Genomic DNA, 20,115 nt, shown 5'->3' with positions numbered 1-20,115 from the left:
GCAAGTGCTCCCACTATGGTGAAGGTGACGAGAGTTGGAGGGGGGGGGGTTCTTTCTCGGTCTTGCATCAAAAATCAAGATTGTGGTGAAAAAGTCGCATGTGCTTCCAACGAAACTGATACACTTTCATAAATGTGCATGAATTCACTATGATTCTGCAACCTCGTTGCGCTTCTAAATAAAGAAAGTGAAGGAAACTGCAGAAATGGCAGGAAGGCGGGGGGGGAGTGCTTGCTCAGTTGTTCATGCATGTTTTAAATATCTTGAAAAAGAGAGGATGGAACTCGCTTAGGTGGGGGCGCTTGCTTGAGATATTACACTATTGTCCTCATCCTACGTATCTTTTTTATTCAACTGAAAAAAGCGACCTGAAAGCAAATGGCCCTTTTACATATGGTATACTTGTAGCTTATTTTCTTTGTAAACTGACGAAAAGCATGAAGCTTAGCATTTCTTAGCGAAAAGAAAAAGCTAGAAAAAGCTGTCCAACTAGCAATGTTTACGCAGTTACCAAAGTCAGACACAGTGAAATAGATAAGGTGGCACAGTAAAAAAATAGGTCAGCACAGAGAAAACTGCAATTTTCATTGCATAAGTAGAGCTCCATCTTCTCGAAATGGCATTTTTGTTATGTCAGTATGATAATTTTGAAATGGCAAAGGATGTCATGCTGATTGTGCACATACTCAAGCAACACATGGTGGTGAACTGAACTGAACTTGATCCTTTAGAATAACTTTCATTCGATCTAAAAGAAAGTGTGCAAAATGTCCAAAATCTTGTACAGGAGCAAAAAATGCAATTTTTTAAATAAAATAAACCATTCTTTGGTTCGGTCAATAGAACACAAGGCTCTGAACAAATTAGTATAAACTTCTCGTTGCTATCATTATTACATGCTTAAAAATGATTACAATTGGGTAAAAAATACGTGGAAGTCCGGGACTAGCCGGTCTTCTCTAATCGACACAGTGCTCTGAAATAAGGCAGTGTTTACATACACCCGCAGAGCTGTCTTATTCAATAATGGCAAAGTAGATACATGGTGCAGAAAAGTTATTGTCGCTACCCCTTCATTGGAGGCAGTAACCGGGTAGACTGCAATGGCTGACTTAACAGCCCCCAAAATGCACTGCTAAAACTTGAACAGTTTAACATCAGGTCCTTTTAGCAGGGGTGCAACAGCTGCGCCAATCGCGCCAATTTGATACAATTCCCGATTGTTGCAGCGAGCTGCGCCAAACCCGTGAAATTGTTAAAATTGCACCACGCTGCGCCAAAATGCCCAGCCAGCCTCAATTTTTTTTCAGGTGTACTAATTGTGGTGAGCGATGCAGGCCATGTCGGCCACCTGCAGCTTTGCGCCATCAGTCAAAGCGCGCAGACCCGAAGTAATGTGCCTAGAATATACCTAAAATAATCTTGCCACCCACCCTATGCTCGTGAGACGTGATCGACCAGATAAAGTAACAACACTGCATGCCTATCGGTCTGCTGACCACAACAGATACGTATCGGCGGGACGGCAGAACTTTAAAACAAAAATGTGTTGGTGTAGCCACCAACCCTTCGCGAAAAATGTAAGTTCTCTTGCCAGAAACGCGGCTATGGCTTATTAAGGCTCGAACAAGTTCGACGTGCTGCAAATGCCGGCGTTGATTACCTTAGCAGTGGCACATAACAAATTTTGGCTGGAAGCTGAGTCCTTGCCACGGTCTTGGCGATAGATATCTAGTACCGTCGCCGGGGCAACGGGCGTGCGCCGTTGTTACTTTATCTGGTCAAACTCGTCTTGCAAGGTAGCTGAAGCGGCACATAGCCCCTGGCTGAAAAAGGTGGGTTGGAGGGGGGTGGTGAGTGGTTAGAAAGTTTGTTGACTTTGGTTCTAAAGCTGCTTGAGTCACCTTTGCCGCGCTAGACCGGTGCCCGCCAAAAATCGTGTTGAGATTTACAAGGGGCTGTTCGTGATACTGGGACACTTCATATTTTGCTCAGTTACTCATTCATTTGTACACCGTTAAATTCTGAGTACCAGTATAATTACCGACGTATAAATAAGCCACTGGCAATCATTTGAAGCAGTGTGTGACATTTAGGCTTCTCTACAGAAATAAACTAAATTGTGCGCAATTTTTTTTCACCACCTCTAGTTCTCGTTTTTACTAATCTTCCAAATTTCAAGCTCACAATATCGGCAGATTGATATTGAAATTCTCAGAGTTTGTCAATTGATTTAACAGGTGCAGTAAACGCTAATATGGACATTATATTGGTTCCTTAGCGAGGTGGTTCAAAATACTACCTTCATTGAAATAGTAGTAAATACTATGCTCACACTACATAATTTAGGTTATGTTGAATTGTTTATACATGTTTTTTCTCTAAATGTAAGCCGCCTTTTCTATAGTGCTCCAAATTCGCTATGTCATGATAAAAATGCATGTTCTTTATTTCCATAACCAGCTCCGAACTTGGAATTTAGTGCTCCAAAAGTTACATTTTGCTGCTCCAAAAATTGCTCCAAATGGTATTTCGGCTGTTGCACCCATGTTTTAGCACGCCAGCAAATGCCGGTTGGAGTCCAAAGATAAAGTCTGAGCTCAGAGTTTTGTTACAAGCATGAAACAATGAAGGAAATAAGAGCGATTTGGAATGCTATACAAAGATTAGCACTTAACTCTTCAGATTCAATTTAACAAAACGAAACACTGCTTAAAGTCAATGTCAGTGCTGCTGAGAGTGAGTGGGTTTTTGTGCTGTCGGTAGTCTCAACGAATAGAAAGTGCTGAGAGCACACCACGTAAACAAGCCGTGTAGCGATATTTATCCAAATAGCACACACCAGCACTCGTAACTGCGCCCTTATGTTCAATGGTAGCAGCTGTTGAAAGTGTTCATATAATTGCCATTGCAATATTTTATTCTAAATGAATGGCTAGTTAAATCACTGGACAACTCAAATGGGTTTAACAATGATTGTGAAACAATGAAGTATTGCTCATCACAAGCATGAAGCTAAGGCACTCCAGAATATTCAATCCTTCAAGCAATGATTTCATCACCACCCCGACTAGTCCCTCCATGTAGACTGCAGTATTGACCAGGGGCTCTCCTGCTGCAGTCGGTGAATACTTGTTACTCCTCAGTGTCACTGTGTGAGACTCTGTTTCAAAACACCTCCTCAGTGACTGCACAGCATCATCTATAAAATCTTCATCATAGACTGACTGACTGATGCCCTAATAAGGTGCTATTAGGAGCTGTTTGGTATGCTAAACATCACACTGCATTGTTTCAAATTTTTGCTGGCCAGTGTTTTTCTCGGCAGCGATGTAAGATGATCGATGGTACTACTTAATAATGTAACACTTCTCTGGACAACCGAAGAACTCTTCTATATCATAACACATTGCCTTACCAACTGAACCACTTCTGCATTTACCCTGTCTCTGCGTGCTTATATTGAGCAGCACCCTGCATAGGTTAAAAAGAAATCTGCGAATCATTCACACTCACTCATAAAATATATTTTTTCTTTAGGCCTTACTAGTAGACTCAGACTCGCAGCTTAATGCAAGTGTGACAAGTCTGGTGAGTCGACTTCCGGGCTCGTTAAAATATGATGATCTTCTCCACACATGGTTTCAATGCTCCTTAATAGATATATGTTGTATAATCGGTGCTCTAGTTGATGATCTTTTCCACACATGGTTTCAATGCTTCTTAACAGCAATGTGTTGCATAATTGGTGCTCCCGTTACAGCCTTTCAATCTCAGACCTTTATATAGTGACTGCAACCCAGTAAGGTAATCTCTATTCAAAGAGATGGCTCCTCAGATATTTTATGAGAATGTCCCGGGAAGAAATTCACAGGAGGGCATGTCAAAGAACCTCGACTCCCACCACCCCTCCCCTCCTTGTAGTTCTGGCCTCTCAGCTATAAATATTGAGTCGGTGCACAAATGCTTGTGCATTGAGATATGTGTGAGCTGTGAAAATTGAGAGCTCAAGGCGCAATTCCATGTGCAGAGAGGCCGCTACACTGCCACGAGACACTGCAAGGTGCCAGCTGGTGCACCTATTATGCAATATATTGCTTTTATGGACCACTGAAACTATAGGTGAAAAAGATAATCATATTTTAACGGACTCGTAAGTTGACTCACCAGACTTCGTCATTGGTCACTAACAACACAAAAACCCTTCACTCTTGGGAGCACTCACATTTGCTTTAACCAGCGTTTTGTTTTGTAGAGTTAAGTTAGATTGAATCCAAAAGAGGTAACTGCTAATATCGATTCTCAATTGCTATAATTCTTGAACAAGGGTGCCAATAGTTGCCATTTTCACCCTGGTTCGAGGAATATTGACATGACTCATCCATGCATAGCAAAACAAAGGCAAAGCCTTGAAATGAATAAGTTTCTTGCATGCTTTTCTCGTAGCACTGTAGCGGCTTCCACATGACATTGTGTCCTGAGTTCTCATTTTTTGGGGGGGGCTTTTGCACCAGCATTTGGTGTGAAGCATGCTGGCCATTGTGCGGTGCCTTCTTTCAGAGGAGGGTGCAGGAGCATGCATGCTTCAGAGAAACACCTATAGATAGCTCGTGTGGCTGCAAATGGCTCATTAGGGGCTGTGCTTAGGCGCTTCTTTTTTAATGCTGTTTAAGTGCTCATTTGTGTCAGCTGTGGTTGCATGCTTGTGTGGAATCACCTTATCTTATGGCTGACTTAACTATCAAATTTTTTTGCTTTTCGGGGGGCAGCACCCAGTGGGGGGACTGCCGCTTACAGTTCTGGCCCTCATAAATAACAAAATAGGCAGCTGTGCTTTGTTTTGAAAATTTTTGTTTGCTGTTGATGTATTAATACTCATCTCTACCAGTTCCACGACATTCCTCATGCAGCTTGAATATGCCATTTACACTCCTGCTGCTTGCACTTATCTTTTTATATCCATGCACTGTATTTGCTCACATAATAATTGCATTTTCTTCATTTTTGGATAATTTACTGATTTAAAGGTGTGGTTTGTACAGTGGGTAAAGTTTTGGAACAGGTCGACTAAATTGAAAACTGGAAGCTGGAATTGTGATGACTACGCTGTGTCATAACAAAACCATATCAGGTTGAAGAGTTCCTACCTTCATGTTACAGGCACATGTTCGCATTGCCTTGTAATGAAGAAGCCCTGAAAAGCCTTTCCAAATAATCATCAAATGTCTTCATTAGAGAAACTTATTCATCCCAAATCGACTGTTGGAAAAAATTTTGCAATCTGCGAAGTACTAGCGGACCTACAGGAATTCGTCACATGCTTTATGTGCTTTCTTTCACCTTTCGTTCGAGTGAGCTCACTCAAAGCCACGCAGGAGGGCATGACTGGGGGTCAAGAAGCAATGCCTATTTATCAACGTGCGTTCTGAACTTGAGCTCTTTTATTTTTATTCCCCCCCTTTTTTTTCTTCAAACATGGGGCTTCTTCTCAGTGTAATCACAAACAGGTGCACGGGCATTTGGCAGCCTCCGGTTTCGGTTGTACACATTGCACTTGAAGCGCAGTCAGTTGAATTTGGAGCCTTATTTGTTCAGGGGAAACAGCGTTTTTCAGGTGACTGATAATAAATTATGAATAACAGGCTGCCTGTTGCTGTATTATGTCTGTCTCACATGCTCTAAGGTGCCTCGACTACCCTCGGCAGCATTTTCTGACCATGCTCGAAAAGGGTTGCTGGGCCATTTAAATTGCTTCATGAAGAGTGTTGTGTATACTATACTGAATTTGTGAAAGAAATGCCCATTTTAGCATGCCTAATTCCAGTATATCTGCCATCTGCTACACTTTATAAGAACAATTTGAAAACAATTTAAGTGATGACAGTAGATGATCGAGGCCCTTAAATTGCTGGACATTAAATGTTACCGTCAAGGCACTCGAAAAACAGGAGGAAAAGGTCTCTCTGGTGCAAGTGTGCCCTTAATTGGCTATGCTTTATACGGTTTTGCCTGCTTCAACATCATCAAAGTGCTTGAAGAACAAGAAGAATAATTCTCTGTGGCACGAGTGTGCGATAAAATGCTCAACTATTTCTGGTTTTTCCACTTCTCTTGAACTTTATTGTTATAGTATGTGTGCCAAAGTGAATTCTAATAATGAAGTGTGTGTGCAAATTGAATAATTTTCTGAAATTTCTTGAATACTTCTAGAATTTTTTTCAAATACTTCATGTGAAATTCTAGACAAAAGTTGGAGGGGCTTCCAAAGTTTATTCTTATGAGATGAAAGTCTTTCTTTTGGCAAAATTGATAAGTGTTGGTAGGGTGGCGTTTCGTAGTTGCCTTATAAAGAATAAGGCAATGCACAATTGAATTTATGTATGCTCGAATGTGTTTATATGCACGATTTCACGCAGCCGAGGAGTTGATCAAATTTCAGGTCACAAACCACTATAAATAAGCCCTTGCTTCTGCCACACCTATCATCTCCTTGTTAGAATCAGCCTTTTCTAGTCAGTACATTTGTGACCGTAGCAGAGCCAGAAAGGCAGCTTTCACGCAATACGAGTGTGATGAGGTGAAACATTAAAAATTTGGAGGGTCCCTTTCAGTCAGACATTGACCCGATTTTGTCTCTGGTAAGTTATAATAGTTCAAATAGCAAAATTTGCAGTACGATTTGAATCGAATAGCAAAGATTATTCAAAAGATACTCAAAAATATGAATATTTGCAAATCCCCTACTCACTGTTTACTTCACATTTTTCACCACATTTTTCGTTCTCAAAAGAAAAGACATGTGCCCTTCTAAATGCTGTGCTAAGGCCACAGATCACAACTCATGCACGTGCCTAGAGCTCCACGCATATTCTTCTGTGAGACCTTCTATTTACCTGTTTGAATTCAAAATTGTGAAACCTCTTAGATCAATTTTCACTATCGAAACTTTATTCTTTCAAGTAGTTATGCTAGTAAAGTTTAAGTGTTAAAGCAAAAATTTGAGAGTGAGTGTAACGATGTTAACTCCCACACAAGAAAAAAGGATCACAGAGACATTTTACCCCTGCAGGTTCATTTGAGAGGCAGAAGGAGGAGCAGTGGGCTTGGCTGCGGTCGTGATGCAAGGAGGCCACAAAGCTCCTGTGGAGTGTCCTTCAGCTTCAGAACAAGAGCCTCATAGTAGCCCCGTGTTGGAGTGTTTGTGCATCAAGAGGACAAACAGGTGCCGCTGAACGGGGCCCTGACAGTGAGAAATTTGGAGGTTGTGGCTAGTGATTATTGCTTAAAGAGGTACTGAAGCAAATTTTTGTCTTGCAGTATTAACATTGTTGACAGCCTATTAGTCACAATGTGGCGGATTGCTTGCTGCAGCATGGGACAGATGGACAATTGCTGTCTGTTTAATACAGACTAGTTTTATCTTGGCACAGCTCTGAGAACACGAGCCACGGAATGCAACAAATGCCAGCTAGTGTACTAAATGGTACACATAAAACGGGGCTTCCAGGTGTAAGCACTTGCACAGCAGGTCTATCAATAGTGAAAGTGGGCGGTGACAACCGACACAGTAATCTAGGCGCTGGGGCAAACAGCTCCAGCTCGGCGCTTCTGGCTTAAGAGATGGCCCACCATGGCGTATTGTTCTTCCTCCTTAACACAGAACACTGACGCACTTCCGTGCTGCCTGCGTTATGTGCTCACATTTTTTGCTGCTGCATATGCAGCACAATGTTGTTGTCGTCAAGTTGATCGTTCTCGTTTGGGTGCAAAGATTTTCTTGGGGCATCCTCACGCTTCACATGTTTACATTAGGCATGGACACAGCAGTCACTGAATAGTAGCCTGCTAGAACAAGTGGGGCCAAAAGGCAACAACGACTATGATGTCAATAATGTAGCTGTGCCAACTCTGAGCTCGGCAACAATGGTGGCACCTGAAAGTTGGAACTCAGCTTCAGGTAACTTTCAGTGATTCAATGATGCGAGATGCGGCATATAGCACTGGTTCAGGCACGCAAACTTTAATATTCATATAATTGGGTCATCTGAGCTATATTTTGTTCATCCAATTTGTAGATATACGCATGTTCAAGGGAATTTATGTCGCAGGCTATAGTAGCCACAAAATTTTGTGTCAGTACTCTTTAAGGTATCTTGCTTTATGTTTAACTTACAGTTAAACAAATAAGTAAAGTATTTAGTAAGTGCTACATGTATTTGCCCAGTACTGTGCAAATGGTTTTGCAAAATTTGTGAATCAGCCAGCAGATATGCATGCACATAGCAGGCTGAGAAAGATAAACACACTGCCTTGCAAAATGTTTAATCATATAAATAAATTTGAGGATGCAAAAATATTTGTCTTGTTTTTCTCAAATGTCCCGACACTACACTACATACAACGCTTCCACCCCTTTAATCCACTGCACTTTCGAAGCACCATTAAATTGCCCATTGTGGCATATTCATATTTATTACACTTTATAAACTGGCATAGCCTTATTACCATGCTTAGGCAAACATTACTTATGACCCTTACTACTTGCCCAAAGTAACCGGGGTTGTTCTGCTGAAGGACTTGTTTTTGGGCTAGTTTATGCTTGCTTAAAATTATATGGTGTGTGGTTTTGTGCGACTGTTCTCTCTTTTTTGCACTATATTATGATTTTCAGCAGGAACCGGAGAATTCCTCGGACCCCTATCACCTAGATTACCCACAAACACTATAACTCCTGTATGGCCTATATACCCCATATGCCCCATAAGCCCTGTATCCCCCATATGGCCCGTAATCCCTGTATCCAATAACATCGTATAATACGGGTCCTACCTGTATAGGATTTTTCAGTAGGGTTGATTGATTGATATGTGAGGTTTAGCGTCCTAAAACTACCATATGAATATGAGAGACGCCATAGTGAAGGACTCCGGAAATTTCGACCATCTGGGGTTATTTAACGCGCACCCAAATGTGAGCACATGGGCCTACAACATTCCCGCCTCCATCGGAAATGCAGCCGGCGCAGCCGCGATTCCATCCCGCGACCTGTGGGTGAGCAGCCGAAGACCTTAGCCACCAGACCACCGCGACGGGGCGATGGCGAGAGAGAAGGACTCTGTGTGTGTGTGTGCAGCCACAAGTCCTTGAGTGAAGTCGCGGTAAGCAGCTTATGTCACTATAGTGACAAGAGAGTCATGTGACAATATCTTAGCGTGAACAGTGACTAGACTGAGACCTCCTGCTTCTGTGGAACTACTGTTCGTAGTGCATAGTGTGGCAGACACTACGATGGCGTCTGTGTCATCTAAGACGGCTAAACACATGACTGGATTCTCTGGGTAGCATGCTGCATCAGTGCAGATGCAGAGCAGTTGGAAATCTGCGGTACCATCACAAAAAACGCGTCTCATGGCTTGACCTCGGGCACGTCGACTACCGGCGTGGCACGCGGGATTCTAGTTGCGCGGAATCGAAGCCACTTTCATGAGAGTATGAAGAGTAGCGGCAAGTTTATGTTGCGGTAATTGTGTGGGTGTTGCGGAAATAGGGTAGCTCGGACGAGGCATTATGGCGCAGCCCTGACGAGTGTGCCTGAACCGTTAGAGCTGACTAATGTGCTGGGCTTCGAGCCGTTCGGTTACGATGTTTGGCACACTGAGTTGAAGGAAGCGTTGCGTAGATGTGTGTGGAGACGAGCCGAGAGCCGTCTTCAGAGCTGACAGGGAAGAGATGTCCAACTTCTTTGGTTTGAGCTAGTGTTAGATTATGATAGGGAAGCTGATAGGGGAGCCGACAATGAGTGCTTGTACTGAGCGGAGAACATTCTTCTCACAGAGTCTTCTCCTGCGATTCCAGATGCGGTGGATCATGTGTGTAATTTGAGTTATCTGTTGAGCCATAAGGCGTGTAGTATCTGACGCTTTGCCATCATACTGAACGTAGAGGCTATAATACGAAGTTGAAGCACCTGGGAGATCATACGGCCATCAAATCAAAGTGAACTGTAAGGAGAATCAGCCGTCTTGTGGCACGGCTTGTGTACCACTAACAACTACGACTTCTCCACTGACCACTTAAGGCTGCAAGCCGAAGCATAGTCCTAAATAACATATGCAGCTTCCTGGTGGGCGTCCTAAATGTTTCCGTCTTATACTTTCGTTGCCCAAATAGTAATATCATCGGCAGAGATGGCATGCGAGATATTAAGAATCTATTCTAATAAGGAAGGGAGTTTAGTCAAAGCCAAGTTAAACAAAGTAGGCTAAAGGACTGAGTGCCCGGACGTTCACGTTTAGTTCTCGCAGCGGTGGCCGGTAGCTTCGTTGGAGTGCCTGAATAATGGCACTGGCTTTGTGTTCACGGTCACCTAAAAGCCGCTAAAAATGTAGACTGGAATAGCCGCATTTCTTGCCTAAAAGTGACAAGTATGAAGGTGTTGCATAACACGAGCCTGTTACCTGCACAAACATTAGTCACTTATGTACTCCTAAGCACGATATAAGAAAACAGTGATTTATTATTATTTCATCACCGTTTGAAATGATTATAATGCGTCAATCATCACTCACACCCACTGAGGATTATAGGAGAAGTATATATATAAATTTTGAGGTCTTTGAAGTGAAATATATTATTGTATCCAAAGAGGACAGTACGTACTCTGCAAAAATACTCGATCAATTTTTTTCACAATTTTGACCAGAAGGTATTGTTTCTATTTTGAATATAGGTTACCGCATTATCCCCCAAAACGAAAATTATTTTTGCATTCTGCTAGTTTATGTTATAAGAATACATATATGAGCTATCATTTAGAGGTGAACTTTTAATTTATTAAGGTAACTTCAAACATCATCAAAGGTGTTCGTGTGACTGAAGCCCTGAGCCACGCTAGTGTTACAACTACTTCCTCGTTTTCAAGGAGGTCACCACTACTAGTTAAGGACCCTAGTTGTGCGCCGAAATAGGAAAACGATGTCTGCCACAATACTATATGCAAAGTGTGCTTTCTAACTAAAATGTATTTGACTGGTAAAGCAATGTTGTTTAAAGATAAGGTATACCGTTCGTTTCATGACCGATCACCCATGGGGCGCTGTGCCAGACATAGAAAGGCCAATGCTTTCTAACTAAAATGTATTTGACTGGTAAACCAATGTTGTTTAAAGATAAGGTATACCATTCGTTTCATGACCGATCTCCCATGGTGCGTTGTGCCAGGCATAGAAAGACCAACCAACGAAAGAATAAACGAAAGGGTGATAACATAACAGAGACGACCTATCATGAAGGCCGTCGTTTTAAGTTTGTGTAATAGTACAAGTGCCACGACGTCAGTGAAAATAAAACGAAAATTCGATATCTCAGATATTTTGCTGGGCAATAGGTTCTACTAAAGTACCTATATTCCTCAATGCACCACACTCTTGTTGGCGTCCCGCAGTTCGTATTTAGATGCTTATTCCAATCGGCCTTGCATTCATCGCTATGAAAGCGCAGAAAACGCTCACGAACCACCCTGCACAGTCAACATGCTGCCCGCACTAAGAATCTGTTAGGACTCTTTTAGGAAAACATGCGCCTTGTAATACTGTGGAACGGCGTATATTTGTTTCTCGTTTTCCCGTCTTACAAGTAACGTTTTTCTCACGATTGAACCCATTTTTATAAACAGTGGGTAATGAAGTTTTCAGTGCGCAATAACTTAAAATGAAAAATAGAAGAATGAAGGGTGACTAAAAAGAATCCAATATGAATAAACGGCAGAATATTAAAGCGCAAATAGGCGGAATAACATAGTATGAAAGCAACACAAAGGCGCTCAGTTCGAACCATGTACTTTAGCATAGTTACACAACCTTTGAGCAAGAAGAAAATCAGTCAAGTTAAAATAATCAAACTGCGATGATTGTCAAGAAAATATATCAAGTGCTCGCCATAAGAGTACTCGGTCACATTTGTTGACGTTGGCTGCAACCATTTTTCTCGCGTGCCTTATAAGTGATACATCGTCATAGCGGGGAGTGTATAACTGCGTTAAGACTGATGGGTGGCAGACCAGGAAAATGTGTCCGTGGCCTCACAGTGGTTCCGGTATAGTTTGCCAGAACAGATGATACGGCTAAGCGCAGAAATACGGAGCATACGAAGGCCGACTGCACAACAATAGCTGCGCTTGAAAGTGATAATGGTGGCTTTCCATCTCAGAACCACGATATCGTTATGAGAGACGTCCTAGTGAAAGGCTCCGAAAATTCTACCTATCTGGTGTTCTTTAACGTACGCTGACATTCCACAATACACGGGAATCTTCCATTGCGCCTTCATCAAAATGCGACTGCCGCGATCGGGATTTCACTCCACGACCTTTGAATCAGCAGCCGAGTACAGTAGCCACTTGTACCGACGAAGCTGAACCCGCTTGACACTTATTCAAGCCTGCTGAAAAAAAGAGTAATAACAGAGAAAAGGGATCCCTGTGCTTGAATTCCGTGTTAACGCTACATTTGTCGCCAACTTCGCTGCAGTTATGCCTAATGTGCTCAAAAAGAGACGTTCCTCGAGGCGGGAAAAGAGCATTCTGAAAAGTGTTACAGATATGCAGTTTTTGTCGAGGCTTTCCGAATATGCGATATAAAGCCCACAGTGTACAGATATGATGAGATATGGAGTCCGAACGAGTTTTATCTGACGAATGCAAACAATATGTGCTAATGATTCATTGATATGTGGGGTTTAATGTCGCAAGATCACCATATGATTATGAGGGACGCATTAAACAATATGTGCTAAACCCACGCATTATACAGGAATAATTTTTGAAGTACGTTTGTACGTCCCAAAACGGTTATATGAATACTTGGGATGCCGTATTGAAGGGCTTCAAAAACTTCGGTCATCTGGGGTTTCTTCACGTGCACATAAGTATATGTACACCAGCCTCGAGCACTTTAACTATCACATATAAGGCAGTCGCTGCAGCAAGGTTTCGCCGCAACTTTCAGATCGGCAGTGAAGTGCCGTAACCTCTAGACCACTTCTTGCTCCGTGCTCTAGACACCGTAGCGAGTAGAGAAGGCAACACCGATTTTTTATGAATGCTTTACGAGTTTAGGTGGGAAGTAGAATACGCTAAAATATTGCACACGGCAGGTTATCACACACAATTGTGTTTCGGAGGTGCCTGTTAATATATAGTCGGTGTAAAAATGTTTTAATTCTTATAGTACCTTGCTGAGCTTTAAGACATGAATAATCTGAGCGCGCTGTAATACTTTCCGAGGTCTCCAACTTAGGTTCGTCCGCCATGCTATTTACTATAGCGCCATCTCAATTGAAAGTTGAGAAGGCATCCTCGCCTCACGGTTAATCTGCTATTGTTGAATAAAAATCGGAATGCATATGAAACACACATTTCACTTCTATAAGTGAGCCGAAGTTGATTCTGCAGAGTAAATGTATTTAGAAGTGTTAAACAATTTAGAGTACTTGGTACTTCATACTATGGGAGAGCAGAAACCTATCCCAGACAGCATAGTAAACGATGGATAATCTGCGAGAAAGAATATTGGGTAACCCCCTATCTAGAACCTCACACTTCACCTGAAGACGACTAATGTGCAGCCTTCACTTGTAGTGTATCAAAACGTTCAAGCAGGGCGTAGCCATGGCAGTGTATTTGACGAAGTATGTGCTCGTGGTAGGGTGAACTAAGGAATTCTTTTTAAGTAAAATGAATAAAAGCCCGCTTAATGAAGACCGATTTTAACATACTTTTAATTGCTTCATGATGCACATTACAAGGACATTACTCTTGCTCCAAAGAAGTGCTCCTGCCTTATGAGGGCTCGCGCGAACACTGTTCTGGGATTACGAATCACTTTTGTTTTCTGGCCGAAATATGTGCCTTCGAGCTTGCAATACCACCGCCTTGTTCGCATAGGCAATCCTCCTCTCAAAATCTTGCGGAAATATTATTACGTATGTAGTGGCTCTGTTTTAGATCATCTCTTCAAGTAGCGTCACGTGTCCAAAAACCAGCAGAAGTGCGTACAACCTAAATATTGTCTTAGCTGTTGAGAGATCGCCGTGGTGGTGGAGTCTTCTCTTGCCTAGCGTATTAGCCAGATGTCTCCGAAAGATTTTGTCGCTACAAAGAGCGGCTATTAGGGCTAGTTTGTTAGAGTGCTAATTGAAAGGTGTTGCAGTGCTGCCACAAAATTGAATAATTGAAGGCGCAATAATAGGTGAACTATAGGAATTATATTTTAGTTGTTTCTGGAGTTTGTATTATTTTCTATAAAGTTAATTTTTTGGCATTGGTGTTGGCAATTTATAGCCTTGTTCCGGGTCTGTATTGGCCACCACGTGACCATATGATGTGGGGTGGTGAACTCAAATTAGATGTTGCGGCCTGTTTAATAAGTCGCAAAAGCTTCAAAATTCCCGAAGCGACAGATGAGTAGTTAAGAGACATTGCATAGTATCTTCGCGGAATGAGCTTGCTTGGCAGTATATTCGAATAGTTGTCAGCTGAATGTCGAGAACCGATTTTCAAGAGTCACACCGCCGTCCGTCTACCGGTAAGACAGGCCGAACTCTTCGGAAGCTCAACACAACGTAAAGCAGACGTATGTGCTACGGGCGGCAAGAAGTACCGTGGGGGATATTGCATCCATTACCGTTACAACAAGGCCACGCTCTTTCCCATTCCTTCTTTGGTGCGGTGAAGAGAGATTGCATTACCTGGTTGGCCATATAGCCAACCAGGGTGGCCCACCAGCAGCTTAGTTACTAAATATACATATCGCACGACCTCCCAGGTATGTTTTCGGCCCAAGTGTATCAAATATATACTGTGACGTTCCCGCAAACACGGACTGAACCCCGGTCCTTTCAAGATTTTTTCGCTCGTTTCTCAAACCCCTCTACTGAAAATTCCTACATGTACAGGACATGCACATACGATGTTATTGGATACGGGGCATACAGGTGTTACCGGTCATACAGGTGGTACGGGTCATACGGGTGGTACGGGTCATAGGGGTGGTGTGGGTCATACAGGTGGTACGGCTCATATAGGTGGTATAAGTGTAACGAATATATCGGTATTACAGGTTATGCAGGTGTTATGGGTTGGATTAGCTATTTGGGTCAAAATTAACATGCAGTAAAAGAATGTATTAAGAAAGGCATGTCAGTTCATGAAGCACACAGTAAAATAAACAATGTAATGTAGGTACGCTGCAATTATATCAAATAAACACAATAAGGCTAGAGTTGTTTTGACGACTCATTTATTTAGGTCGTTCAACATTTCAGCAATGAATCTGTTCATTTTTCTTACCCTCTCAATTGCTGCCACTTCACTTGGTCTCCCAGCAATGTACTTGCTGAAGGCATCTGTAAAAATGAGCAGGAATATGTAGCAATTAGGAACTTACTGGTTTATATAGTTGATAAATTTTATTGTCCCTAAATTCAGCCAAATATACTAAGCATGAAACACTTACTTCCGACAGCCTCCAATTTCTTAGGCGTGAGTGCCCTTCTGGGTGGTGCCTGGTTTTCCGAACGCACGTAGCGCCGACAAGGGGCTCCTGTGATGCTCCTGTTGTGGAGGGCACTCACACCCCACAGAAACTTGGTCGCCTCCTTACAGAACAAGCTGTCTCTCGGACGCGAAAGCAGCCATGCCCATTTTTCCTGCTCCAGAAATATGCCGTTTGTTAGGTGAATCTGCGCTAAAAAAATGTGGAATCATAATAAAAGACACAAGAGATATCTTGTTTTTGAAAATGTTAGTTGCGCTCTTTGGTCGTGCGAGTAATGTTTTGCTCGTATGTATTCAAATAGTTCTGATGAATCTTACATTTCACTTCTGCAACTGCATGCCAACTTGTATAACACTGGCATACTAAACGTTATCCTAATATTCTTTTTCTAAAGCAAGTACAGTTCACAGAATGTATGTAAGTCTACAGATGCATATATTGCTCATTAATGGCAATACTACACCAGCCTTCACAAGGAGAATCCTTAATTTTTATATACTAAAAGACTGGGCAAAAAGTGGGGTGGCATATTAAGTTAGAAAAACATCAACACAATCCCTATTTAGAAATTTTACACTAATGTGGCTCCAGCGAAACAAAAAAGCATTCCTTTCAATGATCAATGAAAAGCAAATCACATACATCATTGCTGTTTTTAAGTCTCACCTGAACAGTTTGTGAGAAACTGTAAGACATTTTAAAAAGAAAAATATTTACAATTTAGAGTGCTCTAGATATGTGTGGAAGGTAAGTTAACAACTATGTAACATATATTACAGTTGCGTTACAGTTGTTAGTAATGTTGAGTCCATAATATTCTACTAAAGTAGAAGAGACCACCAGACACCCTAAAAAGCACTTAGAGCTGGCACTGACAAAAAGTGCTCTGGCACATTGCAGATGAAAATTTCTTTTTTCAAGTCCAATAATGAGGCACTCGGGAATCAAAAATTCATTCCACTTTTTCCTGACATTAGGACTTGTCACAAAAAAATATGTATAAAGCTTGTACTGAATGCCGTGACATTCCAAAAAAAAGTAATGCAGAAGATTGCACTGGTCATTCGTGAATTAACCTCCTGAATCTCTAAATGCACCAGTCCAGGTCATAATTTACAAAATTATCCGTATTAGATGAATAAACTGGGCATAAACATACAAAGAAGTGAAAGTGCAATGCAAGTTGCATAACTATGTATTCAACCCAGTAGTGAAAGTATTGCACTGAATAAACATAAATTTACAAAAAGTAGAGCTACCTCGTCGTTCAACTGAATAAAGGCAAGTACACAGAGACGGACACTAGAAAAAGAAAATCCACACAACATAATCGGTGTTCAAGTGTCTGTACGTGCCCTTATTCAGTAAAAAAAAGAACGAATACCAACTAGCCTAACCATCCAAGCTACTGTAAAGCTACTTACTTGATTGTCAACCTGAGAAAACAGCGGCAGTTCATCACTGGCGCCCATACCCTAAAAGGCAGAACAAAGGAAAAGTCGATCAGCTATAAAAAATATTAGGCACACATATGCCAGCATGGCTTCCAGGTATGAAAGTTATGCATCATTTCCAAAACTTTTTTTTTATTTTCAGACACAACATAACTATCAGTCCTCATTTGTGCTTTGTTCAGCCCAATAACAGCTGCTGAAACTTCTATCCCTATTGTTTTTCAGCTTATGCTCCATAAATTGTTAAAAGCCCAATCACTGAGCTGCACAACGAACTGATCAGTGTTCTACATTGTGTTTTTAAAACAACCTAATTTTAATCCCACTTAAAACTAAGTTCATGGTTTATACAGTTTCTAAAACAAAGCTCCCTATTATTTGACTACCATAGTTTAATTCTTGCAATTTGGTGTGTTTTCTAGGCCGAAAAATTGAGCCTAACGTGAAGTTTACCCATCATAATGCTTATGCTAAACAAAAACTGCCTTCGGTGTACGAGCCCTCATTAAATCTTCTTTATTTATCTCCTATGATGCCTTATTGTTGTTCTGCTTTCATAAACAGTCAAATCACCTATGGCATTATTACATGGGCAAATATGCATAACAATAATCTTTTGTCAATAGAGAACATTCAGAATCGGGGCATACACATATTTACCAAGAGTTCTATTTACTCTAATGCTGCTCGCCTTGTCTAGGCTAACTTCATATTACTGGCATCTGACTTGTTATCACTTAATCATAACGGTATTCATACTAGCTTTTGTATGAACCGAGTTTTTATAAAATGTTCAAAAATAATAATTGTGCAAAGTTTGCCCATATTTACAACTTCCTTACACCTAAACATACATCAACTATGGCAGAATGACATCCTACTTTACAGTGATTAAATTATAGGACTTACTTCACACACTTGAAGAATTTCTTCTCCTAAATCTAGCTTGTCAAGAATGTTTATTCATGCAAAAAGCATATGCAATTAGCCTAAAAATCTTTCTAAATTTACATTTAGGTTTTATGGTGAGTAAAGCTACGTGTACAACTATTATTATGTAGAATTCGACAGAGAGATCTGGAACAGCCGCCCAAGTCTTGGAGCGAGCACACGGCTTACACCGTTTTTAGGTACTGTCAGTTGGGAAAGCCCACTATGGAGGCGGCACCGATTCGTACACGCTTCGAGGGGCGTGGTGCTAAAGTAGCCTTGAGAACGAGCTACCGCTGGCTTCCCGCGGCAGCGTTGAATTTGTTTTTTCCTATTAGTTTGCTTGCTCAGATTACAGAGGCGGGAACTTGAAGGTTAGATTTCTGTCACGCAAATCGTATTTCACATGGTACACAACAATCAAGCAAGCTTGAGTGAATTAGCAGTTTAACACAGTAAACATGCCGACCTTCAGTGCGCCGGGCTGTCAAGTGGCTATGCCTATGAGGAAAACACTTGTGATCAGCAGTACTTCTTCAAACCCCCAAATTACCCTGCAGTTCTCAAGGACTGAACAGCTGCTATTCCATGAAAAGCCTTGCAGGTAATGGTCAAAACATACATAAATAATCATACATCTCTTAGATACAGGCCCGAACCTTATTTATCACTAAGTAGTACAGTCGAGCCCACATATAACGGCCCCACTTAAAACAAACTTTCGCTTTAAACGAACAATATCCGCGTGACCATGAAAATATATATTGGTTCATTGGCACAAAATCGCACTTACAACGAACGTCTCCGAGCGCCGCTGATCGGTTACAGCGAACAGTTAGCGGTCTCCCGACTTCCCGGGAAGCCAGTTTCGACCCCCGATCAGGCATCGGCGAGGTGCCCATACATTCTTATTGTTAAACGCTGACCCTACCTCCGCGACCCTCTAGTTGCTGCTCCCCAACCCATGAAGAAAGGAAAGTGCCGACTGCTTTTTGTTATGCATCCCTCCGCCCTTTGTCCCCCCGCTACTCTGAGCGCCCCGCATCGCCAGACGAGGTCCGTGTTTTCACACTGCCACCGATCTTTCGAAGATCGGTCGGCCATCTACCCTGTTTTTATTCGCTGGTACTGTCGTTGGCATCGCCGGCCTAGAGTGACCAGACCATTTGCCAACATCGTCGGCCACCGACTGTATCCGATAGTCTGCGTCTAGTGCACGGGTGTACGCTACCCCACCTACTCTGATAATTTGTGGTTCGTTTCGTGTTAAGGACTTGTTCTCTCGCTCGCTTCGCACTCGACTCGGCATGCTTTCTGCGCACGTGCGGAAGCGCGAAAACGGCTGTTAATTTGCGCGGAACGAATCACGAAATATCGAAGTTTGTGATGCCACGCAAACTCGCCGGCGCAACAAAAAGATTTTTTGACCACGGCCGCCGATTGTTCGAACACCCCCGCGCACTGATCCAGGCGGCCGTGCTTTGACATCTGCGCGCGCAGGTACTCTTTCCAAGTTTTTCTACATGCGAGTTTCGCGGACCTATCAAGCAAGCTACCCAACCTGCCTCCTTCCCGTGCGTTTTGGTTTTCAAGGTCGCCCTTCCGCCGCATCCTCTCCTCTGTTGTCGCAATTTAGAAACTAATTTCCTGCTGTTTCACATTCAGAGGTAGCAGATGACGCTCCTTCACCAATCTCAAAGCGATAGCAGCGCCGCCTCCGCGGGATACAAGAGGGGGCAGTACTCGCGGCTGCGGCAGCACGTGCTTACCCAACTGACAGTATCTAAAAACGTCTTACAGCAAGCCAAATCTACCACTGGAACACATGAATGATGTGCATGAGGTGTCCAGAAACTGTTTATGCATACGACACTTAAACCGGCTCCCGAACTTTTTCGACGTAGCCGATGATCTTCGGGCATCTGCACAGCCGGTCAGGCAACTTTTTTTAAAAAATCACTTCCACACACGGTTTGTGGTCGCTGCTGCTACAACTGTCAAAACTTTACCGCCAGTTCATCCAGCAAAGTCAAACGATGCCATTTTTAGATTGTAAAGAAATCCATAGGGTGATGAGACACCACCTAAAAAAACGGTAAAGACAACCTTATTCCCCGTTCGTACCAAAAATGACAGCCCCGCATTGCCGGAGTTCCAGAAAAGTCTACCTTTGCCAG

General features: G+C 42.3%; 1 protein-coding gene across 4 annotated transcripts in view; it reads right to left on the bottom strand.

Annotated features, from left to right (window-relative positions):
- Positions 1 to 20,115, bottom strand: part of LOC142761752 (uncharacterized) — an 87,305-nt gene that overhangs the window by 14,795 nt on the left and 52,395 nt on the right. For 3 of the 4 annotated variants that reach the window (XM_075883196.1, XM_075883194.1, XM_075883193.1), the window contains 3 exons: positions 16,979 to 17,029; positions 15,513 to 15,705; positions 15,347 to 15,402 (listed from right to left, as the gene is read on the bottom strand). In XM_075883196.1, coding sequence (XP_075739311.1) covers positions 15,347 to 15,402; positions 15,513 to 15,705; positions 16,979 to 17,029 — 300 coding nt within the window. Of the gene's footprint in view, positions 1 to 6,533; positions 7,241 to 15,346; positions 15,403 to 15,512; positions 15,706 to 16,978; positions 17,030 to 20,115 lie in introns of those variants that run through there. The other variant, XM_075883195.1, reaches the window with a different exon arrangement.

Source organism: Rhipicephalus microplus, unplaced genomic scaffold, assembly GCF_043290135.1.
Source record: "Rhipicephalus microplus isolate Deutch F79 unplaced genomic scaffold, USDA_Rmic scaffold_15, whole genome shotgun sequence".
Taxonomy (NCBI): Eukaryota; Metazoa; Arthropoda; class Arachnida; order Ixodida; family Ixodidae; genus Rhipicephalus; species Rhipicephalus microplus.
The sequence above is the reverse complement of the archived record's forward strand: the minus strand, read 5'-3'. Positions and strand labels throughout refer to the sequence as shown.